We start from the raw sequence: 26,594 nt of genomic DNA, 5'->3' as shown, positions 1-26,594 counted from the left end.
AGTTCGATGAAAAACAGATGGTGGAGCAGAAATTCCCAATGTTCAGAATTGAGTTAGTGGTTAGAATGTCAGATTAGGACCTGGGAGACCAGGGTTCTAATCCTCACTACTGTACCTATAAAGTAACTTCTTAAAGACCACCAACCTTTTCCTTAGGAGGAAATATTTTTTGTGAATTGAGAGAAATGTATGCGAGTCTAATTGTGTCCTGCCTGGGCAGTTTTAAAATGGTATTGGAATATATATACTGTATATATATATGGGGACGCGGGTGGTGCTGTGGGTTAAACCACAGAGCCTAGGACTTGCCGATCAGAAGGTCGGCGGTTCGAATCCCCGTAACAGGGTGAGCTCCCATTGCTCGGTCCCTGCTCCTGCCAACCTAGCAGTTCGAAAGCACGTCAAAGTGCAAGTAGATAAATAGGTACCACTCCGGCGGGAAGGTAAACGGCGTTTCTGTGCGCTGCTCTGCTTCGCCAGAAGCGGCTTAGTCATGCTGGCCACATGACCCGGAAGCTGTACGCCAACTCCCTCGGCCAAGAAAGCGAGATGAGCGCCGCAACCCCAGAGTCATTCACGACTGGACCTAATGGTCAGGGGTCCCTTTACCTTTATATATATATAAAGGTATATCTATCTATATATATATATCAGCATTTCTCTCTCGATTACTGCTAGCCATGATGACTAAACGGAACCTCCAGCATCAGAGGCAGTATATGGGTAAATAGCATGTGCTGCTAATGAACGATATGAGTACGTTGCTGCCTTCATGCCTTGGCTTGTGAATGTTTTCTGGGAACATCATTCTAGCAGAAAGGATGCTGTGCTGGTGAGGAAAAGCAAACCTCAGTGGTTGTGCATCTCTCTTGAATGCAGAAGGTTCCAGGTATCTCCAGGTAGGGCTAGCAATGATGAAATGAATCATGTAAACAAAGATTAAATACATTTTAATGGTGAGCAGGTCTGCCAGCAACTATTAACAGCTAAGCATATGGCTAAGAGTGGAACCTCCTTGTACAGGAGCAGGATACCTCTGAATGCCAGTTCCTAGGGAGAAACACCAGGGGGCAGCAGACTCTTGCCTCCTTGGCTGCATATGAGCTGCTAGAGGTGTCTAGATAGCTGTGGTTGCAAACAGGGCAGTGAATCAAAGACATAAACTGTTGCTGTTCCCCGCAAGCAGCTGGTTTAAGTCTCAATGTTTTTCTCTGTAATTTCTGTCTGCGTTTCCGTTCTAATCTCAGATATATTTTTGAGCTTGCTGCTATTGACGAGAGAGAGAAAGAGATTTGTTTGTGAGTTGTGGATCTGCATAATTGTCTGGGACATCTTGTCCCGCAAACAAATTTTAAAATTCTTGGAATTCTCTTGACGGAAGACGTTTTCTCCATTGCTCCTTAGATTTTTGTTCTTTATCTTTTGCAGCCCTTCCAGCCATATGCTTTCCTTGTGCATTCATGATTATTTGTGTTCGCAGTGGTGTCAGGGGCAGTTTCAGGGCTGCTTTCCACCTGCAAAGGTTTTGAGGTCAACACACCGCTTTGTTTCCAATCAGTGCGTGTGATGTGACTTCTACTGAAATCCTCTAACTTTTTGTACCACAAATTTTCCAGGGGTTCTTGTTCCCCTGCCCCCACTTTTGTTGTCCTGTAGTGAAATAGTGTGGCAACATTTGGGAAGTATTGCAGAACCAACTAATAAAGCAGAATTATGTGGGGACGGTCCAGTATATATCCACCACAAATGCACTGTTATTGCCGCTATGACAAGTTCCCTCTGTTTCCAATATTAAGTTTCATTTCCACATCAGTTTGCAGACTGATCGACTTCCTTAGTCCTCGTGCAAACCCATCAGCGTGTTAATGCAACTTTATCCTGACGTACACACAATTTTGTCTGCATTGTTGGCTAATGTGCTCATTTTGAGCATGCAGTGTCCCTTAAAAATAACACATTTTTTGTATGTTGCGTTCACTGGCATATGCATTTTTGAATGCACACTTTACGATGGGGTGCACGGTTTTTTAAAAAACGTTACTTGGCATTGCAAAATTCGGAGAAGTGCAAATTTTGAAGAAGCGCTGCATTTCAGCTGGTTTATTGTTTCAGAAAGCGTGACTTAAGTAGGTTGACCTGTAAAGGGGAACTAACTCAAATTCCATCCACAAATGACCACAATGCCCAGGCCTTTCTCTTATAACTCCATATGACCTTCCCTCCCCACCGCCTTTTCTATCTCGCTTCTTGACACAGGACTGAAAAAGACATGCGAGGTTGCAAGGAATATTTTCCCCTCTCCTTGGGCCAAAATTAAATTGAGCTGGATTCAACAATCATTGAGAACCGGCCAAGTCAAACAGCCAGATGTGAAAACTGAAAGAAGGGGGGTAAAGGTAGAAACTCTCATTAAAGAGAAGGGAGAATTAAGAATAGCCTGTTGTGCAGCTTATGTAATACCATTTACCATGGCTGTGTGTCAAAGCATCTAAACACAGCCAGCCTCTCTTTATAAAAAAAATGGAGAAAGTAACAGCATGGTTCAGTTAAGGACAGGGCTATTTTCCATCTTTTGGGGCAAGCCCCGGCCTGGTATAGAATCAGGGGATAGAATGCAGTGCAAAGTGTTATCAATTTTCATTTTTAAAGAAAGCCCGCAAGTTCCTAGACCTCATTATGGTTAGGAAGATAAGCCTAACCCCTACTTACGATCTGAAGCTGTAAACTTTTGACCTGGGGATTCTACCACCTCTCTCCGAAGCATGCTTAGGCCAGATCTAAGTTTCTTTTGTTTTAACTTGCTTATATTATAGGCTTTAAAAAGAAAAAAACGCCCATGATTCTTTAGCAGCTTAATTGCCCGAGCCTACAAAACACTGTGCATGTATGATGTTGCGGTTCATGACTTGGCCGAAACGGCCTCGTGATTTGGATCAGAAGGCCTGGGGGGCCACATCAGGCCTACACGATGGATGTTTTCCACGAGTGCTTCAGGCTTTGAACTCATCTCCTGTGCCCAGATCGCAGACTTAACCTTGACATCTTGCCCAGGCTTTGAACCCTGCTCAGGCATCTCTGCCCACTGGGGCTGCAAGCTGCACCTCATTCAAGTCTCATCATACCACCCTTTCAATTTTTATCAATTCCCTGCAAGGGAGGAGAATTGGGGCTTGTTTTCCCAGGCGCCCACCTATCTTTCTCAATTGCAAAACCTATGCAAGCTCCCCCCAAAGTCCCGTTCTCCATCTGATTTTTCCCCTGGCACACACACCTCCCAGCTGCAATGCCCGCTGCTCGGACACCAGAGGTTTTCTTTGGCTATCGTGCCTTCAGAGCAAACATCTCGCTTCTCCTGACTTTTTTTATTTTTTTAAAAAAAGAGCCAGCATCCCTCAACTTCATATTAGGAGCGGTGTCTGTCTCCGCCTCAAAGCATGAGGGGAACGAGAGAGCTTTGCTTTCCAAGAAAGTGCTCTCTGGCTTGAAAGAAAACCGTTCCACCCTCGCCTTGGCGCGAGCATGACCCTAACCTGCCCAGGGATAGCAAGCTGTTTCTCTTGCTCCAGGGAAACTGCAGCCTTTTCTGCCTGTCTCAGATTGAAGGAGGCTCCAAGGGAGAGAACTGGGTAATGGTTTCTTATATCTCCTCATTGCTTCCTATAATCCTCTTTTTTATTTTTTACCCTGCTTTGGGGTGGCACCAGTTTAGGGCTCATCACTGATGGAGCAGAGAAAGGGAGGCAGATCAGCGAGTAGAGCCTTACACTCAGAAGTTCCAAGGTTCAATCTCTGCCATCTGCTGGTATACAAGAAGTTTGCCTTATAACGGGTCAGGCCATCTTGCTCTGTACTTCCTGCACTGGCTGGCAGCAGCTCTCCAGGCAGGGCTCTTTCCCAGCCCTACCTGGTGATGCCAGGGATCAAACCTGGGACCTTCTGGGTGCAAGGCAAACGCTCTGGCACTGAGCTACAAGCATTCCCTGGCCAGGCTGGGAGAGTCCTATCTGAAATCCTGGACAGCTACTGCCAGTCAGTGCAGACAGCACAGAGTTGGATGGACCCAGCGGTCTGACAATGGCAGAGGGCAGCTTCCTATGCCCCAGCCCCCTTTTTTTCCAGCCCCTCCCTGCAAGCAGCTTGGAGGCACCATTTGCAATACCCACCAGGTCTCAGAGCTACACTCCGCTCTTCCAGGGCATCAGCTGGAAGTTAAATGAGTTTGGTGGTTCCCCTCAAACCAAGAGCTTGCTCCCAGCAGCTCAGGGCAGTGCACAAATCTCTCCCCCCGCTGTTTCTTGGGCTCACAACGCCCCTGTGAGGTAGGCAAGGCTGTGAGATGGCCACTGGCCTAGAGTCGCCCGTTGAGCTTCGTCAAGGCAAACCCAACCATTAGGTAGAGGCAACTGCAGTCAAGTTGTAGGTGCTACTCAGCAGCGGTGGCCACCCTGCTTCCACCAAACTGTTCCTCTGGAGTCCCCTTCTGTCAGAGGACAGAGCTATGTACACCCCCTGGCCTCACCTGCCCCCCCATACCTATGCTGCAGCAGTGGAGGACACTGCCTCCTTGCTAAGACTGACATAAGTTTCCTCTCCCTGTCCACTTTGCTTTACATATATGCATGCATTTTTGTGGGGGGGGGGGGAGTGCCATCTTGAACTTTGCTTCAAGCAACAGACTGGCTAGCCCTGAACCTCCTGGCTGAGCAAATATCTGAACTCAGCTCTCCCTGTTCCTCATTCGAACATTCTAACCACTAGATCACACTGTCACTCGGCACCACCCCAAAATTATTTGCTTTCAGTTCTTCATATTTCTACTTTGCTTTGCGGATTTTTAAACTTGCATTGTGTTAAGTTGTGGGCGAACATATCAGACGACACAGCGATTCTTCCAAAGCAGCTCTTTATTTGTAAGCTGGAACAGAACTGAACTGAGGAGCTCAGTCAGCCTGCTTATATAGAGCTCCAGAACAATGTAACTGTTGCAACTTTCTAAAACTATCCAATCACTGAACGTCACTTTCGATCCTTCATTTGCATAACTATCTACAGTATCCCCCTGCTGGCCCAGGGTGAGAACTTCAGTACATAACACATTGTCACCTTGTTGCGTAACCCACCCTGGGACCTTCTGGTAAAAGGTGGGGCTGAAATCGAAGAGATCAAAATCTGCATCCGTATTTTGGACGGTTGTTGAATTTCTGTGCATTTGGACACCTCTTAAGGTCAACCACATTTTGCACGACGGTCCTGAGATCGAGGAGCTGGTTATCACTGATGTTTAGAAACAATGGGAAGCCATTTTGAAACAAGATGGCGGACCTAACCTTTTACAATTACATTGGTTTTATCCAAATTTTGCGTGATGCTTCCTGAGATCATGGAGCTGGTTTTCGGCTACGTTTGGAAGAGAGGGCTGTTGATGGCTACTAGACATGATGTTTACGTTCTGCCTCTTCAGCTGGGGGCAGCAATGCTTCTGGCTGGAAACCCCAGGAGGGGAGAATCCTCAAATCTTGCTTGCTGCTTTGCCACAAGCATCTTGTCAGCCACTATGAGGACAGGTATCTGGATGAGATGAGCCACTGGTCTGATCCGGCAGGCTCTTTTTGAGTTCTTAACTGGGCGCCATTTTGAATCAAGATGGCGGATTGAACCTTTCCAAAACCCTCCAATTTTAAGCAAAACTCCACTGTTTTTGTTCTGTTTCTTAGAACTCCCGAGTCACACTGGGCATGAGGCTTCTATATAATAAGAATAGTAAGAATAGCAGCGGTTCCTGGCATTGCCCTGGATCTTCTTGTTTTCTTTCTTTGATCCAGTGTTGTTTACCAGCTTGTGAAAGCAGAGCAACCAGATGAAACTGATGCTCCTACTGGTCTCTGCCCACCCTGCCTTCCTAGAAGATGCCGGTCAATGAACAACACATTTCCTAACATGGAACATCCCCCCGATGAAATATTCCAAAGGGAAACTTCTGAATCTGGATTCTGCTTCTGCTTTCCATCCCACCATTTTCTCCTCCCCTCCTATACTCCCCCCCTTTTTTGGGAGCAGGGTGTCATTGCATAAATCGCCTCCCTGCTCCAGCTGCTGAGACACAGCTGGCTGAGCTGCCTCTCTCTCTCTTTCTCTCCTTCTCTTCCCTGAGCACAGCTGTTGGGCTGTCCAGTGGTGCCCCCCCCCCCTTTCTCCCTCCTCTGTTAACAGAAAATCACAGAGTAATATGAAACGGCTTGGCAGGAGCTGATTTTATTTTTTATAAAAAAAAGAAAATCCTCTTGGCTCATCAAACCAAAGTTTAATGTAAAGTCTACTCCTCTCTTCCCTCCTGCCCCCCACTCAACACTCCCCTCCAAATAGTTTTGTCAATTTCCAGCAAAGTTTGCCACTGCTGCAGACACGGCCTGCATTGATTTCTCTCTTTCTTCCTTCCTGCTGTGTTGCATTGTTGTTTTTTAAATTAAAGTCAGGCATGGAGCATATGGAAAAGTTTTCCGCCGGCTTTTCTCGTGGCTTTCTACCAACGGAGAAGCAGAGAAGCCCTAAATGGCCTTGCATCTTGAGTTTCTTATGCATTATTCCGCTCCTGGGTCTACTGGCTGCTCGGGAAGGTTTGCTTGAGACGAAAGCAAGAGAGTCTGAGGTAAGATGCGGCCCGTTTTCTTCCAAATATTGTGTGCTGTTTTAATATCCTGCCTTCCACCCCACCCCAAATTAGCTCAAGGTGGTTGTTTCATCCTAACGACAGCCCTGAGGGGTAGGTTAGACGGAGAGATTGTGACTGACCCAAGATTGTTCTACTGGACAGGGATTTGAACTCAGGTCTGCTGCATTTCACCGTTTATTTTTCTTTGCTGTGTGGTCATATTCTTTGGAATGGGAACTTTAATATTTGCTCATCTGTTACATTATATCTCATGGTGTTATGGGTTTGTTTGTTTTTTTGCAAGGAGGTCAAAGATTTGAACTCGGGTCCTGCATCCCTGTCCACTGGGCAGAAGAGACGGCAAAGAGTTCCAAGTACTGCCTCTTCATATTTCATTTTTAGATTCCTGGCATGGCAGAAAAAGCTTCTGGTGGGGTTAACAGTGCATGCTTAACTAGAAGTAAGGCCCACCGACTGAATTTATTACTCCACACACCTCTCAATTTTTTAATGGTTTCAACTACCTTGCAAGGTAGGTTACGTCGACAGACAGCAGCTGGCCCAAGATTGCCAACTGAGCTTTCAGGGCTGAGTGATGGGTTGAACCTCAGTTTCCCCAGACAATTACCCTCCGTGAATTAATTAGTCTAATCTTTTAAAGCCTTCCAGACTGATGACTATCAAAAATTCCACAGTTTAAAGGTACATTGTGTGAAGAAGTCCTTGCTTTTTGTCTGTCCTCAATCTTTTAACACCCAGCTCCTTGGGATGGCCCAAAAATCTAGTATTATGGAAGAAGGAATGGAGAAGCCTCTCCTAAACCACTTTTACCATACTTTGCAACATTTTTATACACCTCTATCCTGCCCCTCTATCTTGCCCACCTCTCCTTGTCCCAAAGTCCAAATGCTGCAACCTTTCCTCATGGTGTGTGTGTCCACCCCCTTGATCCTTTTGGCTTCCTTTTTCAGAAGCTTTTCCATCTCTGCAAGATCCTTTTTTTTTTTTGTGGGGAAGGGACCAAAAATGGAAGTTTCACACACTCCTTTCTTTCTTTCTTTCTTTCTTTCTTTCTTTCTTTCTTTCTTTCTTTCTTTCTTTCCTAAAGATTTGGGCGTGAGATCAGACTTTTGACCTACTTACAGAGGCATTGGAAAAGCACATGTCTGTGTGCCCTATATAAGTTTCAGGACAGATCCTAAGCTAGAGAAGCGTCTTGTTTCAATACGGCATTTCCCCTTCCTCACTTCCGCAAGGGGTAGGACGTTTCAGAGCCGCCTGCTTTTGTGAAGAGAGTGCAGAATTGGGAGGGGAACTGAAGGATCATCTAGTCCAACCCCAGCTGCAACGCGTTGCTAATCAAGCCGGTTTATTACAACTACACAGAGGAGACAAACAGACAAGGAGCTCAAGATAGCTCGCTCTCACTTCTCCACCCTCCATTTTTGCCTGACACCAACCCTGCAAGGTAGGGCAGGGCAGGGCTGAGAAGGAGCAACCAGCCCAAGATCACCCAGTGGGCTCTGTAGCCAAGTGGGGATTTGAATGGTGCAGGCTGGTCTATTAGGGCAAATGCGGTACTGCCCCACCAACCTCAGCCTGCCCTGGGGCAGCTCCTGATTGATATTTACTTCCATCCAATCCAGGGGGTGCCCCTGGCTGCCAGCTTCCTCCCCCTTGGTCTTGCCCCTTGTACAACTCAACAGGGAGGAAGAGGCTGGGGACAAGCATAGACTTAGTTGGCTCAGCCAGTAGTTGCTCTGGCGCCACCTAGTGTTGGCCTCCCTACCTTCCAACCTACCAGCCTCCAGTGGGCACCAACCACCCCTGGATTGCAAGCCTGGTATTTAGAGACAAGGGACGCGCATGGCGCTGTGGGTTAAACCACAGAGCCTAGGAGTTGCCGATCAGAAGGTCGGCGGTTGGAATCCCCGCAACAGGGTGAGCTCCCGTTGCTCAGTCCCTGCTCCTGCCAACCTAGCAGTTCGAAAGCACGTCAAAGTGCAAGTAGATAAATAGGTACCGCTCTGGTGGGAAGATAAACGGCGTTTCCATGCGCTGCTCTGGTTCGCCAGAAGCGGCTTAGTCATGCTGGCCACATGACCCTGAAGCTGTACGCCGGCTCCCTCAGCCAATAAAGCGAGATGAGTGCCACAACTCCAGAGTCGGCCACGACTGGACCTAATGTTCGGGGGTCCCTTTACCTTTACCTTATTTAGGGGCAGGCTGACAGCCTTGATGCTTAATATTTCCAGCTCCAGGCTCCTGAAAAAAGGACCCTGAAACACAAGAGTCTCTGGGGCTGCAACCAGAGAGCTGGCAGCCCTTAAAAAAGCCCATTTGTGCTTGGCTGCCTTCACTTTAAGGAACCAGCCAGCTCTTTCCCTGGCTCACAGACCTTTCCTGGAAAAAAACATGTGAGGCTGGGAGTTGGTTGGCATCATGTGGCAGAAGAGGCTGATGGGGCAGAAGGCAGAGAGCCCAACAGCAGGTGGCGCCAGAGCCAGTAAGGGGCAGAGCCTACTTAATTTGAGTTTTGTCCCTGAGACTAAAGAGGAGGAGGACGTTGGCAGGCAGGGCCACCCCCTGGACTTGGTGTAATAAAAAAGGCAGGCAGAATGAGGTTGGTGGGGCAGTGCCCCATTTGCCCTAATGGATCAGCCTCCACTGTGTGCAGCTCATGAGGGCTGTTCAGACCAAGAGCTGCGCACCTAGTGAAAGATCTTCTGAGTCCAACATCTCAACTAAGCCAGCTTGGCCTCAGCTCCAAGACCAACCATTCCTGACAAGAGCTAGGGGGGAATACAAGGCAGGATCTGGCAGTTCCTTGTTTCTTTCCCTGTTGAGATCCAGAGCCCACTTCTCATGCTAGTTTAACCTTCAGGATTCCCTTTGCCCTGCAGAAGAGAGGAATACAAGAAGCTGGCTTTGTGGCAAGCCGTTGGTCCACCTAGCTACACTGACCGGCAGCAGCTCTCCAGGGTTTCAGAGTGGGGTCAGTTTACAAAAATAAAATGCTGGTCAGAGTTAGTTTTGCCCTCAAACCACCTTGTTCTCTAGACTGTCACCTAGTGGCAGAATGACGACATTAGCTTTTTCATAAAAGAAAGAGGCGTCCCTTATAGTCTTCTTTAAGCCTCCCAATTGAATGTTCTGTCTATTGGTATATCCGTAGCAGGGCATGTGTAGATGGTTGTCCCTCCATTTTATCCTCACAACAACCCTGTGAGGTAGGGTAGGGTGAGAGACAGTGACGGGCCCTCGGATATGGAAGTAAGAAGGCTTTGTTTTCCTTTTCACTCTGTGTTCATCACAGGCAGCACAGTTTCCGTTCAGTTCATCTTCCACCAAAAGCCAGGTTATTAGTCTCACTGTCCACTGTGGCAAAATCACATGGCTTCCATAATTAATAGTGTAAAAGATGTTATTCCACCCCCATTCATTCAATTGCAAATTGGGCAGTGAGGGGGGCGAGTAATAAATTACATATTGTTTGCAGATGGAACAACATATTGTTTGCAGACCGAGCAAAAACAGCGGATTCTGATTGTATTTGCTGGATTGATTTCCTTTCTGGCCACAGAACAATTTTTCTGTTTCAGTTTTCATCCGAACTCTGTGACATTCCTACCCACAGTCTTCCCAGTGTGAATCATGGCTGAGTTGGGTCCATCACTCTAACCGCTACACCACACTGCCTCTCACATAACGGGGACCCAACCCAGAGGCTTTGGTGCAAAGCTGACGTGCTGAGCTCTCCTCCTGACCTGCTTGGCTTGGCTTTTTTAAGGCAGATCCTGCTCTTCACGGTTTTCCTCCTGGAATTCCCCCTTCTCTCCGAGATGGCAAATTTCCACCCCATCCCCATAGCCGGAAGAAACGCTACACGCTCACGCCAGGTCACCTGAAGTGGGACCACTTCAATCTCACGTACAAGTAAGGCCAGGATTTGTAGAAATACCAATAGTTTTGGGGGTGGGGTCAAATACTTAATTTTTGCAATGGATTTTCTCTCTTAAATTACATTTACGCCCGTTGTTTTTACAAAGGTATATGCATTTTTCTGCATACCTCAAATACACATATTTTTGTACTTGGGGGGAGGGCTCGGCAAACTGCGTCAGGGGCATGGAAATTTCAACATACCGTATTTTTTGCTCTATAAGACTCACTTTTTCCATCCTAAAAAGTAAGGGGAAATGTGTGTGCGTCTTATGGAGCGAATGCAGGCTGCGCAGCTATCCCAGAAGCCAGAACAGCAAGAGGGATTGCTGCTTTCACTGTGCAGTGATCCCTCTTGTTCTGGCTTCTGAGATTCAGAATATTTTTTTTCTTGTTTTCTTCCTCCAAAAACTAGGTGCGTCTTATGGTCCTGTGCGTCTTATAGAGCGAAAAATACGGTATGTGCATTTCAATTTGGCTAACACTGGAGGAAGTGCAAATTAGGGATTGTTTGGGGGAAATGCATTGCAGTGTAAATTTCTCTCCCCTTTCCTGGTTTGAATACTGGTTTCTGGGAAGGGGTGGAAATGATAAAGGGGAGGGCTCTGTCTTCCATCCACACAGGCAGTACAGACTCTCCATTTGGAAGGTGGACGGACAAGGAAGCCTAGTGGGAGGGGAAATGGAATAGAGTGTGCTGCAAAGGGGCATGGCTGGCTGCAGTTCTGAAGACTTGGAGGGCCACGGTTTCCCAGCCCTGGTCTAGGCTGCAAGCCAAGGTTTCAAACAGGAGGTGTTGGGATTTAATCTGGCACCCTTTGCAGGGATTTGTGAGCCCCCCCCCCCCCAATCTCTCTCGGTTTTTTAATATGATTTTTATTTCTGATTTTCAATTTTATGCATTTCAATCATTTTACAGTCATTTTAACATTTCGAAACTCGACTTCCTTCCCCCTCTTTCTGTGGTTCCTTAAATTTATTTTTTTATATTTTCTACTTATTCCAAATTAACTCACTCATTTATTCATCTATTTAAATATACATTCTTATAAAACTGCAGGTTATTACAATAATCCTGCCTGTGTCCTTATCTGTTTGCAGTTTATTTGCAAATATCCAATAAACCATTTCCATTCGTTTATTAAAAAGTTTATCTTGATTTCTTATTTTTCCGGTAAGTTTTGCCATTTCTGCATATTCCATATGTTTTTGTTATCCATTCTTCTTTTGTTGGGACGACTTCTTCTTTCCATTTTTGGGCAAGTAACATTCTTTCCGCTGTCGTCGCACACATGAATAGATTTCTATACGGTTTGGGTAGTTCTGTCCCTATAATTCCCAACCTCCATCTCTCTCTGTGTGTGATACGATGTGATCTTCCAAGCCTGGGTGGGGCTGAGCAGCCATTTCTGGTCGCAATCCCTCTGGTCTCTATTAGCTCAAACAGTTCCAAAGCTGCCACTTATTTTCATTCTAATTCCATTTCCTTCCAGGATCCTGTCTTTTCCTAGGAACATCATCAACGAGAGCCAGACAAGGAAGGGCCTGTCTGCTGCTTTCCGCATGTGGAGCCAAGTCTCCCCCTTCAGCTTCCGAGAGGTGCCGCCAAGGGCAGCCAGTGACCTAAAAATTGGTAGGGGTTCCTCTTATAGTAGGTGGCACTGTGGGTTCAACCACAGAGCCTAGGACTTGCCGATCAAAAGGTCGGCGGTTCAAATCCCCACGATGTGGTGAGCTCTCGTCGCTCAGTCCCTGCTCCTGCCAACCTAGCAGTTCGAAAGCACGTCAAAGTGCAAGTAGATAAATAGGTACCGCTCCGGCGGGAAGGTAAATGGCGTTTCCGTGCACTGCTCTGGTTCGCCAGAAGCGGCTTAGTCATGCTGGCCACATGACCTGGAAGCTGTACTCCAGCTCCCTCGGCCAATAAAGCAAGATGAGTGACGCAACCCCAGAGTCAGTCATGACTGGACCTAATAGTCAGGGGTCCCTTTACCTTTTACCTCTTATAGTGCTGGTTTCAGAAGAAAACTCTGAAAGAGTGATGGGGTGTGTGGAAACCCACAGCAACCCCGCTGAGGACTGAACATGCTCACTGGTTACAGAATGCTTTGTGTCAGGATGGAGGGAGGACAAGGAAGATGGAATGGAGTGCCCTAGCGGAGGGCATGTTGGGTTTGGAACTTAACTGGTTAAGTTGTTCCCATGATGCCTCAACATTCTGACGTCAGCTTTCGAAGCTGGGAGGAGCTGGGAGGAGTTACGTTCTGTTCCCCTCTGGTCTTTGAGGGAGGAGAGTCGCAGTTTGTCATGGCTGCGGTGAGCCCAGGGATTTCCTGGGGAATGTCGGAATAAAGAACTGTAAATAGACAAACCGGGCTCTGTGTGTGTTTGTCGGAAGCGCAGCGGAAGCGTGACTGGAGCTACTGGAGACGGAGCAGAGTCTTCGCAGGGAAGTGTGCCGGACCGGCCATAAAGAGCTAATTGGGGACCGTAAATCAATTAGCGGGGTCACGCAAAATCAATCAATTCCACAGGTTATGGACCCTTAATCACCGATCGTAAAAACTGTCACAGGAATGCGTTTGAAGTTGCGGCAGGAGGTGGTGAGATTTTTGCCTGTTGCTAGGAGGCAAAGGAGTAGCTGCGGAGCTAAGAGAGCAGCTGGAAAATCATTTCTCCACGGAGAAGGGAGAGCCGGAGAAGCTGAAACTGATTTGTAAGTAAGCTTGGGCCCCTTGGGAGAACGGAAGACAATGGCAGGCAGCCAGGTCTTGGAGGACATTGCGTTTGAACAGCTCACGCTAAGAAGTTGAGCAAGGGCTGTCTAGGAATGTGCTGCTGCGTTTGCTGTGAAGCTTCAGCAGGAGGCCAGAGCCCTGGAGAAGTATTGAGAAAAGTCTAGAGATGGCTGGTGCCCCTGTTCCTGATGCTTTAGCCTCAAGGAGTGCTAGTGAGCAGATCGGGGGGGGCGAAGGATTCCAAAGGCAAGTGTAAAGGCTTGTCCACTGTGCGTGCTGGAGTGGAATGTCAACAAAGCAGGTTCCCAGAAAGCCGCAGTGGGAGCCAGGCCAGAGGGGGCGGAGCTGGCAAGGAGTGCTTTTCCGGAAGAAGGAGAAGGAAGCCAGCTGGGAGGAGCCCCGGGCAGTGTTTTTCCACTGGAGTTCGTGATTGCTACGTATGTAATGCAACGGGACGCTTGCTACGTGCTGCCCATGGAGAGCGGAGACAGCTGGGCAGGAAGGTCCCAAGGTCAACCAGCTGAGTTCCCATGGGAATCAGTCTCGGAGAGGAGGCCAGCGTGGGAACGCAAGGGAAAGACGTGGTTCAGACGCTGGGGAGGGTTGTTTTCTTATCACTGCTTCTATGGCAACTGTGAAGAACAACTCCAGCCAGGACACGGTGACGCGCTGGGTTTTGAATACTGCTGTTGGTCAGCACCTGCTAAGCGAGCCTGCTGGCAAAATGCGGAACTGCAGGGCTGTTTCAACTGGAGCAACTGTGATGTTAGCAGACGGAATGAGAAAGTCGGTTTCTGCTGTGGCTAACATGTCTTTTTCTCCTTTACAGGAGGAGCTAGAGGTCTACGTTGTGCCGGGACTGAATTGTTGTTTGTTATCTGTATCAGCTCTAATGAAGCAGGGATACAAAATTTGCTTTGAAAATGACACCTGTTCCATTTTCAGAGGGGGGAAACAAGTGGCCAACGTGAAAAGGGGGCAGAACGATCTCTTTGTTCTGGAGTCACCTCTGGAGGGTGGTGGGAATGCTGGAAAAGCACAGGCGCAGTGTGCTAAGGTTCCCAGTCATGTGCAAAAGTTGCACAGGTGCACAAAAGGGTACAAACTCCGGAAATATGGGAGGTCCCTAGGGTGCAGGGCATGCAAGGGTGCACAGGTACATGGTTTTCCCGGGTTTGGGAGGGTAGCCAAAGAGCCCTTTGAGCTCTTTGAGGCAGGTGGTCCAAAGGTTCAGGAAATGATCTTCTGTGGGTATGATCCTGCAACCAATGGGTGGAAGTTTGCATACCCAGAGGGTGATCAAACCAAGCTGCTGGTCAGTAAGCAGGCTGAGTTCTGTGAACAGGATGGGTGTTCAAGGCTCAGGGATGGTCCTGATTTTCTCTCAGAATGTCTGTCTGATTCTGAGGAGGAAGGGGAGCCAGAGGCTGATCCCGGTGATAGGGACCAGGTCCAGGATCAGGGTTCAGAACCCGGTGATGGGGACCAGGTCCAAGATCAGGGTTCAGGGCAGGTCTGGGCATCTCCAAAGGTTGTGAAAGGAGTGTCCAGGTGTGAGGCTTCATCTCCGGTTAGCGTAATGGAGAAAGCTCACAAACAGGGTGTCAAGTCAGAGGGGGAACAGTCTGACGGAGAAGACACAACTGCTGGCCCAAATGGGTCAGTAGGGTTTCAGGTCACAAGTGCGTGGAAAAGTGTCGCACAGTGTGATTCTGGGAGTGTTGAAGGGGTTCAACAGGTGCCTGGGAAAGATGCCGGGAAGTGGCATAAGGCAAAAGGGAAAGGTGTTGAACTAAAAAAGGTCTTGTCAGAATGGTTCGGCAAGAGGGGGTGTTGGGTTTGGAACTTAACTGGTTAAGTTGTTCCCATGATGCCTCAACATTCTGACGTCAGCTTTCGAAGCTGGGAGGAGCTGGGAGGAGTTACGTTCTGTTCCCCTCTGGTCTTTGAGGGAGGAGAGTCGCAGTTTGTCATGGCTGCGGTGAGCCCAGGGATTTCCTGGGGAATGTCGGAATAAAGAACTGTAAATAGACAAACCGGGCTCTGTGTGTGTTTGTCGGAAGCTAAGTGGAAGCTACGTGACAGCTTTGACGCTGTGCTAACTCTGCTGAGGCGTGACTGGAGCTACTGGAGACGGAGCAGAGTCTTCGCAGGGAAGTGTGCCGGACCGGCCATAAAGAGCTAATTGGGGACCGTAAATCAATTAGCGGGGTCACGCAAAATCAATCAATTCCACAGGTGTGACCAGAAAGTTCGGTGAATGGTCACAGAAATCGGACAGCGAGAAATATTCGAACCTTACAGGCCTTCAAAGTAGGCCCCCTCGGATACAATGCGCTGTTGACAACGTTCGTAGAACTGTTGGGGACTTCTGGAGAAGTCCTCTTTTCGTACTGCTTTCAGTTCCCTCGTCACAGCAGCTTGGATGTGTGAAATGTTGGGAAATCTGTGCCCTTTCAGTGCAGATTTCAGTTTTGGAAAAAGAAAGAAATCTGGTGGGGTCAGATCGGAAGAATATGGAGGGTGGGAGAACTCAGTAACATCAGTAACGATTTCACGTGGACTATGCAAATCTTCCGCCATCATTCAGACGGACAAACTCACTAACTCTCAAACTCTGTCGACATTTGCTGCCGTTCTGCTCGTCGATGGTCTGCCTGACTGAGGGTCATCTTCGAAGGTTTGCCGCCCATCACGGAAATGGTTAAATGCTTAAAGTTACAGCTTCATTTCCGTACACAATTGTGAGCATTTCGTGGGTTTCCGCGGATGACTGTATGTTTGAATACTTCTCGCTGCCCGATATCTGTAACCATTCACTGAACTTTCCGGTCACACCTTGTAGAACAGCACTGCAACATTTTGTTGAAGTTACCACTTCGATATGGGGAAAGGGCACAGCTCAGTGGTTTTGCATGAGGAAGGTCCCAGGGTCTATCTTGGGGATTCTCCAGGTATGGCAGGGAAGACTCCCTGTCTCAAACCCTAGAGAGCCATTGGCGGTCCGTGTGGATGATGCTGAGCCAAATGGACCAATGGTCTGACTCGGACCATTAGCGCTTACTCTGGCTCCCACTGCAGGCGTTTGAAACCAAGGGCCCATGACACCAGCCACAATCTGTGTCCGTCCCATAGTTTCTTGAAAAATGCTCCTGTTTGATGCGCTTTCCCTCAAAACAGCTTCTGCATTTTAAGACATGGATGGGTGTACAACCTCAGTATTGGGCAGCCATCTTGTCCGTTCACCCCGTCTTAGTAAGGACTGTGATGTTTGCTTCCTTGCACATATATTTCCACAACCCTAGGACATTTGGAATCATTGCAGTAGAAACAAGAATTACGGACCTCGGCACTCACTGAAAAATTAATTAAGGAAGTCAAGGCATTACCCAGAAAGATAACTTTATTGCATTCTTTTGTTACGCACGCAACGGGCTTTCACTCAATGTTTTCCCACAAAGAAACTGAATTTGGAGGGTGCAGTGGGAAGAGGGCATTGTTGGATGTGGGGGGTTTCATTTACTTTGAAAAATCAATAAATATTTCCCCTTTTCCTTTTTAAAATTAAACCGTTGGGCAGGCGGGGGCCGAGGGCAGACTTCCACCGTTATTAAGTGATCCCATTTCATCATTTTCCTTTCTCCCCAGGCTTCTATCCCATAAACCATACAGACTGCCTGGAGTCCAGTATCCACCACTGTTTTGATGGGACAACGGGAGAGCTTGCCCACGCCTTTTTCCCTCAGACAGGCGAGATCCATTTTGACGACCATGAATACTGGATTGTGGGCAACACAAGGTTCAGCTGGAAAAAGGGTAAGGGAATCACGTGTCTCGATTCTTGAGGCCGACGTCATCGTGGGTAACATTTGGTGCCATTCCTCATTTCCTCATGGAATTTACACATAGCTCTTCTTGTGTGTGATTTTGCAAGTGCTTTCCGGGTTTCTTTCTTTCTTTTTTTAAAAAACAAGTTTCTAGTCCCTTTGGTCCTGAAAAATATGCTTTCTTTCCCTGAAAAAATTCTGGACACTGAAGTTTTATCAGGGGTTTCTGGGACTACATTGCCCATAGTTATTGAGAGAAAGGATGTGCTTCGAATGTGCTGTGAATATACTGTGTGAACTCAGCCTTGTCGCATACATTATGCAAATATACTCAGTCATAATAAATGCAAATACAGGTCACAGGAATTCTCAGTCACTCAGAGGCCGCCTACAATCCTTCAGAGTACACCCCCCTGCAAAAGATCCTGGGAACTGTAGCTTGTTAAGGGTGCTGGGAATTGTAGCTCTGGGAGAGGCAAATTAAAGTTCCCAGGATTCTTGGGGGCGGGGCACATTGGAATATACTTTAAGCCTATAATGCATACACAGCCTCACTTTCTTTTCAGCACAGATATTTTTAAAATATCGATTTATTTTTATTCTTGTTTGGGGAGGCCTGTCAGGCTCCTTACACTGTTTGGCTGGGAGTGGGAACTGTTAAAAACAGAAAGCTGCCTGCAATCCTCTTGAGTGGTTTGCTAGACAATTAAGATGTGCCCAGACTCTTCCCATGAGGACCATCAAAGCTTTCTGATGCAATGACCTTCGTTGGGGTTGACTTAGATTAGACAGCTTTTTCCCCCCCTCCTGGTTCCACGTCTGTCTTGCCAGACATCAGGGGGAGAAAAATGTCTGCGACGTGAGCTGACGAAGGACTTCTGCACACAGAGTGTTCCAGATTTAGGGGTAGCTGGTCCAGATTCAGTTTTCGGTGACTCAGTGGGGCTGCTGCAACCACAGTTGCACAAACCATTCCCACCCCAGCATAGATCCAGGCAGTTGTGCTATCAGTGGGGAGAGGTTTTGCCTTGTTCCTTCCCTTGATTTCTCGTCCAAAAGAAAAGAAAAAGGGGGGGGAGGGCTGTTTACATTTTTGTTCACTTGGATCACCAGATTTCCTGCAGACGTGGACATTTTGTGGGCAGCAGATGCCTCCATTATGGACCGGGTTGCTCTTTTAAAAGGCTCCACTTGACATTAAATTCTAAGCAGATGGGTCTTTAATAGGGATGGGAAGTGGCTGCAACAACTGTTGTCCCCACCCCAGCCTAGCCACCTTTATTTTTTCAAACCTCCCAATTTTTTAACCCTACAACAGTCCTCACAGTGTGACCAGATGGAGAATTTGGACACATACCAGAACTTCAGGCCCTCCTAGTGTCCCTATTTTCCAGGGACGTCCCTGATTTAGAAAAGCCATCCCAGTTTCTGATTTGATCCTGAAATGTCCTGCTTTTCCTTAGGATGTCCCTATTTTCATTGGAAATGTTGGAGGGTATCTGACCCCTGAGTCATCTGAAGGCAGCCCTGTATAGGGAAGTTTTTAAAAAGTGTTTAATATTTTATTATGTTTTTATATATGTTGCTCAGAGTGCTGCGGCAACCCAGTAAGATGTGTGGGGTATAAATTATAATTATGGAATTGGGACGTCCCTATTTTCATCAGAGAAATGTTGGAGGGTATGGGACTTTAGATTGGCGCACTTGACGCAGATCAAATAGCGTGGCAAATCTGCTTTTGTTTTTAAAAATCAACTTTGGCGGTTAAGAAAGCTACAGTGATATGTGTTAAAAATTCGCAGTGGGTGAATGATTAATGGGGAGACATGTACAGTGGTATCTTGGGTTACAGACGCTTCAGGTTACAGACTCCGCTAACCCAGAAATAGTACCTCAGGTTAAGAACTTTACCTCAGGATGAGAACAGAAATTGCGCGGTGGCAGCGGGAGGCCCCATTAGCTAAAGTGGTACCTCAGGTTAAGAACAGTTTCAGGTTAAGAATGGACCTCCAGAACAAATTAAGTCCTTAACCCGAGGTACCACTGTAAAAGTAAATTGGGATGAGTGCTCAGGGCTTCTTTTCAGCTAGAACTCACTAGAACTTAGTTCTGGCACCTCTCAGGTGGGTGCCATTGCCATTATAAGAGGAGGTGTTCATGGTGGGTTCCAGCACCTCTTTTTCTAGAAAAACAGCACTGAGTGCAACCGCCCTGTAAACAAATGAGAGTGAACGTGCAATAAAGCCTGGAAATAGTCTAACCGCCTCTTAACATTGGTGCAAGCAGGTCAGGATGAATGCTGGAGACAGGGCTAGAAGAGAAATATGGGTCAGACTGCATTTAAAGGTGAACTTTCCTAATTCACACCGTTATTGCTAAGATCTCTCAGAGTTGTTAGGAAGCCCCTCTTCCCTTCCCAGAGCTACAATTCCCAGAGTTCCCTGGGAAGAGAGATTGCCTTGGGAATTGTAGTTCTGTGAGGGGAGATTTCTCCTCACAACTCTCCGTGTCCCTTAACAAATGACAGTTCCCAGAATCCTTTGGGGGGAAGCCATGACTGTTGAAAGTAATATCACAGTGCTTTAAACTTATGGTATGAAAGTGGCCTTAAGTTTTATCTATTGGGAAAGTGAGGCTAACCTTTGCCCTCGTCCTTACTGCTTGCTTTGTTTTATAGTTCAACTTCCCATGACGGGGTTGACTACTAGGCTAATAGAAGACCCCCTGCTTGCCAGGCCCAAAGAGGCAAAACCAGCCCACAAAATTCAGGTCATAAGTTCCTGGGTTGTGGTTTCCAAGCATGAGGTGGGTTGCTCTGACCAGTAGAAACCCTCCATTAAAACCCAGAGCCGTGAAATCACTGGAGAGAAATGCGCTTAACTGCCGGCTCTCACATCTTTCTGGTTCCACGCACAGATTTGCTGAGGTGCCAGACCTTGTGAAATGTGAATGGCTGGCTTCCACCTCTGAAAGTCTATCTACCGGTACATTCTGGCTTGATAGGGAAGGATTTCCCATGTGTCCTGTCTTGAGATGGCTTTGCAAGCATGTTTCGTATTTGAGTGAAAATAGAAAGGTGTTGCATCACCTTGGGGTTTATTGTGCGTAAACACCGGCTGCATCTATACTGATTTGTAAAAACGCTTTAAATAAAGTTACACAGCTCTCAATGCAATGTTACACTGATGATTTTAAATTGTTCTGCAGAGCCTTCTGGTGTCACACGTTTATAACACATTTATAATGTTTTTACTGACAGTATATATTAGTTCACCGCCATCACCACAGATTTCACAATTCTTCCACTTTGGGCCAAGGGTGGGGGGGAATGGACATTTTAAAGATTGCTTCTTGCCAACAAGGCATCTTGTCTCCAAATAAGATTGATAAAACCCAACTGGTAGATTGTAAAAGGTTTTGCTTGGCTTGCTCTCCATCCAACTCTCCTGACTGCTTTTTGTGGTGAAAAGGTGGCATCAACCCGAACTCAGAATCCCGGTGTGTGAGCATCATTGTGATCTCAGGTTGAAATTGGATTGCACTGAGCTAGGTGGACCCAATGGTCTGTTCTGGTGAAAGGTGGCTTTGTACATCCGGTTGGTGCTCTGTTCTGTTGCCTTATTGATTTAAGGACACTGATTATTTCCCTCCACCTTTCTATCTCTCTCTCTCTCTCTTTAGGTGTTTGGCTTACAGACCTGGTCCACGTTGCAGCCCACGAAATCGGCCATGCTTTGGGCCTCATGCACTCCCTGGACCCCAATGCCTTGATGCACATCAATGCCACCCTGACTGGGAAAAACACCATTTCGCAGGACGAGATGTGGGGGATCTTCCGCCTTTACGGTGAGCGAGAGCATTGTTGGCTGCAAGGAGGGAAAGCAAGGACTCAACCAGCAATTGCACGGTTAAGCACTGTTAGCTCTTCTGCTGCCCTGTCCCTTCACGCATTGTGTTGGTTGCTTCATGTGCAAATTGGCCTGAGAGGTGAGAGTGGAGACTGGCTTCTAGCTCAGTGGCAATGGTGGCTCCCTGGAGGAGGGGTTAAAAAGCCCTTTGTGGATTGGGTTCAGGCAAGGGAGGGGGCTCTTAGAAGTGGGAGGCTGAAAAGGGGCTAGATGATGAGCTTATAGGGGCCAAATTATATGTTGTTTTATTTTTAAAAAATAATTTCATTTCTATCTTGCCTTTCTTCAAGGAGCTCATGTGACATATTTATTAACTTTATATCCTGCCGTTTCTCCAAAAAGGAGCCCAGAGTGGCAAGCAGCAGATGATAAAACAATTTTAATAAAATTAACACTTTAAAATTAGAGCATGGTGCTGATAATGCCAAGGTTGCAGGTTCGATCCTGTATGGGGCAACTGGATATTCCTGCATTGCAGGGGGTTGGACTAGATCAGGGGTCAGCAAAAATTTTCAGCAGGGGGCCGGTCCACTGTCCCTCAGACCTTGTGGGGGGCCGGACTATATTTTGAAAAGAAAAAAAAAATGAACGAATTCCTATGCCCCACAAATAACCCAGAGATACATTTTAAATAAAAGCACACATTCTACTCATGTAAAAACATGCTGATTCCCGGACCGTCCGTGGGCCAGATTTAGAAGGCGATTGGGCCAGATCCGGCCCCCGGTCCTTAGTTTGCCTACCCATGGACTAGATGATCGTCAGGGTCCCTTCCAACTCTGCAATTCTATGATTCCTCTAGGAAAACACCTTTTAAACAATTCCAACACACATGGCAGGCTGTATGTGGCTCCCCCCACATTTTATTCTCTCAACAACCCTGTGAGGTAGGCTAGAGTGAGAGACAGGGACTGGCCCCAAGCTAGCCCTGCAAGGAGATCTTCACGGCTGTGTTGTGGGATTTGAACCCTGGTCTCCCAGGAACCTAGAGTCTGGCACTCTAACCACTACGCCAAGCTGCCTTCTTGAGTGCCAGTTTGCCTGTTTCTTGCTGCTTCCTTGCAGAAACGTGTTTACATCGGTGGCTCTCTCTCCTCTCCTGAAAGCAGCATTTATCCCTGCAGGCTTGCACCGCACGCCTTCAGTTTGGAAGTTACTGGCTCCAACTTCCCCAGATTTCCTGAGGCTGGGCCTCTGAAAACTAGTATTGGGGAGAGAAAATGATACGTTTCTGGTCCATCATAGAAATTCTGTGAAATGCTATATTTACAGCGGAGGGTGAGGTGGGGTGAGGAGAAAACGGCCTGATGAGAACATAGCTCTGGCAGCGGAGGGATCAGAGGCCAGCCTTGTTTTCCTACAGTTTGAAAAAAGGGTTGAATTGGCATTGCCGTCGAAGGACTGCTTTCTGTGCCAAGCCTGTGCCACCTCCCCAGTAGCACGTTTCGCTCCTTCTAATAAGTGCCGATAGCTGTGAAGCCAAAACAGGCCATAGCTGAGCTTGATTTTCCTTTTCTATTTTTTTTTGGGGGGGGGGTTGTTCTAATGTATTATATGATCTTAGCCTTGCTGATGCAGCCAGGTTTATTTATTTCCTTCCCCTTTCTCCTTTGACCTGGGCATCTTTTAAGACTCAGGGTCAGAAGGTAACCTGGAGGTAGGCCAACGTTCCTGCTCTGCTCAGGATCTCCAGTGCTGGATGTAAAACACAAGGAGGGGGGCATTTTTGCAGCCCCCAAGGGCCGGCATTGTCTCCTAGGGCCACCTGCCAGAAGTGGGCGGGGCCAGAGGAAAAAAGTAGGCGGAGCAATGGATGCATGACTCTTACTCCTTTGCACAGCAAGATTCTTCTTACGTTCTGGTGACCTGGCAAGTTTTCACATACAGTGGTACCTCGGGTTACATACGCTTCAGGTTACATACACTTCAGGTTACAGACTCTGCTAACCCAGAAATAGTATCTCGGGTTAAGAACTTTGCTTCAGGATGAGAACAGAAATCGGGCTCCGGCAGCGCGGCAGCAGCAGGAGGCCCCATTAGCTAAAGTGGTGCTTCAGGTTAAGAACAGTTTCAGGTTAAGAACGGACCTCCAGAACGAATTAAGTACTTAACCCAAGGTACCACTGTATATTTGTAAATATGCTTCTTCCACTCAAGCCATCCACCCTCCAAGCATGCTTTTTCAACTGTTGGAGCAAAGAAAAATTAAAGACTCGTCTGAAAGATCAGCTACCTTGGACGACTCCTCTACAAAGTTTTTCATGCTGGCTGGTTGCTACAGGAACCTTTACCCAGTAACTAGTGCCTTGAGCTTGCTTTCTTCCACCTCCCTCCCCATATCTTTTCCTTTTCTGCTCTTTCATAAGCCTGAAGGCATGGGCTGTCTTACCACTGATATCTGTAAGCCACTCCTGAAAAGCAGGATTAAAAAAATGCTTCCAATAAGTAAATATGTGGGTACAGTTCCGTTGACAGGACCAACTTCGGTTGAAATCAAAGTGCACAAAGTTCAATCAGCTTTTAAAAAGTTTTTATTGCCACCTTTAATGAATCTTCCTATTTCAGGCTGTAAAGATCGAATCTTCATATGTCCTTCATGGTCTCAGAAAGGCTACTGCAGAACGCGCAGGAAGTTTATGAAGAAAAATTGTCCATATAGCTGCGGCTTTTGCTCAGGTAATGAATATACTTTGCTTGGATTCTAGCATTCAAGGATATCTGCTTCTAAAAGGGATATATTATATATTTATAAGCAATAAACGCAAGGGGAGAATGCTCTTTTGCTAGGCTGATAGCTTGGCCTGTCCAGGATAATGGGCTGATATTTTATTAATGGGAGCTAATGACAGGCCACATTCTCCTGATAGCTGGGAGTCTCTCTCTGGTGTTTGGAATGCAACATCCAAGAGAGTTTAGGAAGATAGGATGCCTCATGGGAAGCGATTCATAAATGATAATATGATCATGTATTTTTTCATAGAATATTTATATACCTTTACTCATTTTTTTAAAAAATCCGAGTGGTTTACAACAACCACTCATGAAGCCATTAAAACATTTAAGATCAGATATCGGATAACTGTTGTTTGTTAATTGCCTGCGTAAGCCTGGAGGCATAGAAGTTTTCAGCAGGCATTTAAAAGTTGAAAAACAAGGTGCCTGATGAATCTCTATGGGCTGAGTTCCCACATGACTGGGCCAATGACACTAAAGGCTGCATTTTGTGTTGATTTCAAATTAGCATCACTGATTGGGGGAACGACCAGCTATGCTCCTGCAGGTTATCAAACCAGAATATAAGGGTTCATGTGGTCCCTAAGTTGTTCAGGGCTTTGTTAAGACAAGGCCCTTGAACCTGGCTCAGTAGCAGTTGCGTCAGGGATTCTTAAGATGTGATTCCTGCATTGCAGCAGGGGGTTGATCCCTGGGGAGCCTTTCAACCCAGTGTTTTTTACACTGGCTGGCAGCAGCTCTTCAGGTTTTCAGATTGGGGTCTCTCTCAACCCTGCTGGGGATTGAACCTGGCACCTTCTGCATGCAAGGCTGATGCTCTAACCACTGAACTCCAGCCCTTCCCCAAGATTCCTCGATTTTCAAAATTAGTAAGACAACAGCAGGAAAACAATCGTGTAATCCTAAATCTGTAGCTCGAAGCTGACAATATGTCCTTTTTGTTTTGATCCCCCTTCCCTTCCTTGTTCTGCCGGCAGAATTCCCGTTCCCAACGGTGATGCCAACGCCGCTTCCCCCGAGGATGAAAACGAGGATTGTTCCCGAAGGCAGAAACGTTACCTTCCGCTGTGGCCAGAAGATCATTCATAAAAAAGGCAAAGTTTAGTAAGTAATCTCACTTGGGGGTGAGTCAGACATGCATGCATGTCTCTTTAACTTTTTGGTTTGGAATGTGTGTCTGTATGTGATCTTTGGGAATCATTAGAATTGTGCAGTTGGAAGGAAACCCAAAGCTCATCTAGTCCAACTCGCTGCAATGCAGGAAAGCGGGTTACCTTGAATTAGGGACAACCAGCACCAGGGGTTACATAGAAAGCTGACTTATACTGAGTCAACCATTCCTTGGTTCCAGTCACCCTCTTGTGCACATGTTCCAGCTTGTCGATATCCTCCTTAAAATGAGGCGCCCAGAACTGGACACAGGACTCTAGGGCATGGTTAAAGGGATAAAACCTGGTGAATATCAACCTTCCCCTCTTGCTTTTCCCACACACAGCTGGTATAAAGAGAAGGAGCTTCTGGAATACTCCTATCCAGGATACCTGTCTCTGAATGACGACCACATGAGCATCATAGCCAACGTCATCAATGAAGGGACCTATACTTGTGTAGTGAAGAAAAAGTCCCAGATCCTCACCACATATTCCTGGAGGGTCAGGCTGAAGCACTAACAGGGAACCCGTTGCAAAGGACTTTGGTATAACCCAAGTAGTTCTGTCCCATGTTGGGTTTCCTTTTTTCTGCCTGTCGTTTTGTGTATCTAACTTTCAGCAATGCACCCGATCTTAAAAACGGCAAAGCCCATCCACAGGTGTGGTTTGGGCAATGTGTGGGGAGGCTGGGCCTTCCTCCCCAACAGATTACTGCTTCCAAAAGGAGATGAGTACAAAATTCATCTGGTCTGTATATTTTAGTTTTAGCAGGTCAAAGAGATGGGAGCTAGAATGGCTGTTTTGTTTATCTTGCTAGCGTTACGAAAAGAGAGTCTGTAAAATGTATTGGGGGGGGGGGACCCAAAGAAAGCCCACACATCTGTGGACATCTAGGTCTGGAGAGGTCCCAACAGCTTTGGGAAGTGGAAATGTCTAGTGGCTACTAAATGGAGAATAACTGAAATGTCACCTTGGTAATAAATTCAGCTGCAATATTGCTATTGCTGCAGTTAATATTGATTTTCCTTACAAAAGTGATGAAATGATAAGATGTAGAAGCAGGTGTGGGGGAACCTTTGGCCCTCCAGTTGTTGCTGTGCTACAACTCCCTGCTTGCTGGTGCTGGTGGGAATTGTAGTTCAGCGGCACTTGATAATGCTACGTAGCTCCTAGGTGTAAAGATCACGTATTCCTCAGAGTAACAAAAAAGATTTATCCACCATGAGCCATCAACTCATGATTTGCTTTCTGTGATGGCAACTCAAGCAAGCTTACGAGACGCTGTTAAATTCCTTGCATATGTTGTGATGCACTTATCCGTCGGTCGAGCCTCTTGAAGAGCTGTCTACAGCTTCTGGAAAGCTAAAGGACAGTTGATCCTCTAGGAATTTCACTGGTAAATTACTGCGGTTCTCCTGTTTGAATAAAGTGCTTCCTGACTCTGCCGTCATTCTTGTCGTTGATGTAGAAATTATGCTGCCCGCAAATCCTTCTAAGAGAAAACCAGGTGCCCCCAATAAATTAGGTTAAGAGAGCAACGGCAGACAGCTGCATGTTTGCGTTAAACCCTTCTTGACCTATAATTACCCCACCCTCTTGCATTTGCGAAGCCATCGAAATGAGTCGCAGTACATAATCATCCATAG

The 26,594-nt window shown here is 46.9% G+C and overlaps 1 protein-coding gene across 2 annotated transcripts; it reads left to right on the top strand.

Moving 5' to 3' along the window:
* Positions 1 to 665: 665 nt before the first annotated feature.
* MMP23B (matrix metallopeptidase 23B) lies at positions 666 to 26,393 on the top strand. Of its 2 annotated transcripts, XM_081016222.1 has the most exons (9): positions 666 to 3,626; positions 6,470 to 6,646; positions 10,440 to 10,585; positions 12,085 to 12,224; positions 16,978 to 17,145; positions 20,838 to 21,002; positions 23,630 to 23,740; positions 24,775 to 24,901; positions 25,293 to 26,393. In XM_081016222.1, exons 2-9 carry the CDS (start codon positions 6,476 to 6,478, stop codon positions 25,465 to 25,467), a joined length of 1,203 nt encoding a protein of 400 aa, XP_080872348.1. In that variant the 5' UTR covers positions 666 to 3,626; positions 6,470 to 6,475; the 3' UTR covers positions 25,468 to 26,393. The 2 variants fall into 2 exon arrangements, with proteins under 2 accessions (XP_080872348.1, XP_080872347.1); XM_081016221.1 differs by lacking the exon at positions 666 to 3,626 and having other exon boundaries at positions 3,653 to 6,646.
* The last annotated feature ends 201 nt before the right edge of the window (positions 26,394 to 26,594 follow it).

This window comes from Podarcis pityusensis, assembly GCF_964106645.2.
Source record: "Podarcis pityusensis genome assembly, chromosome: 8".
Taxonomy (NCBI): Eukaryota; Metazoa; Chordata; class Lepidosauria; order Squamata; family Lacertidae; genus Podarcis; species Podarcis pityusensis.
This window is presented reverse-complemented; position numbering and strand designations above follow the sequence as displayed.

Excerpts from the sequence above, each read along its gene's own strand:
- MMP23B (XM_081016222.1), top strand. The coding sequence starts at position 6,476 with ATGGAGCATATGGAAAAGTTTTCCGCCGGCTTTTCTCGTGGCTTTCTA. Across the intron at positions 17,146-20,837 it reads AAGGTTCAGCTGGAAAAAGG|GTGTTTGGCTTACAGACCTG; the intron begins GTAAGGGAATCA and ends CTCTCTCTTTAG. Across the intron at positions 24,902-25,292 it reads CATAAAAAAGGCAAAGTTTA|CTGGTATAAAGAGAAGGAGC; the intron begins GTAAGTAATCTC and ends TCCCACACACAG.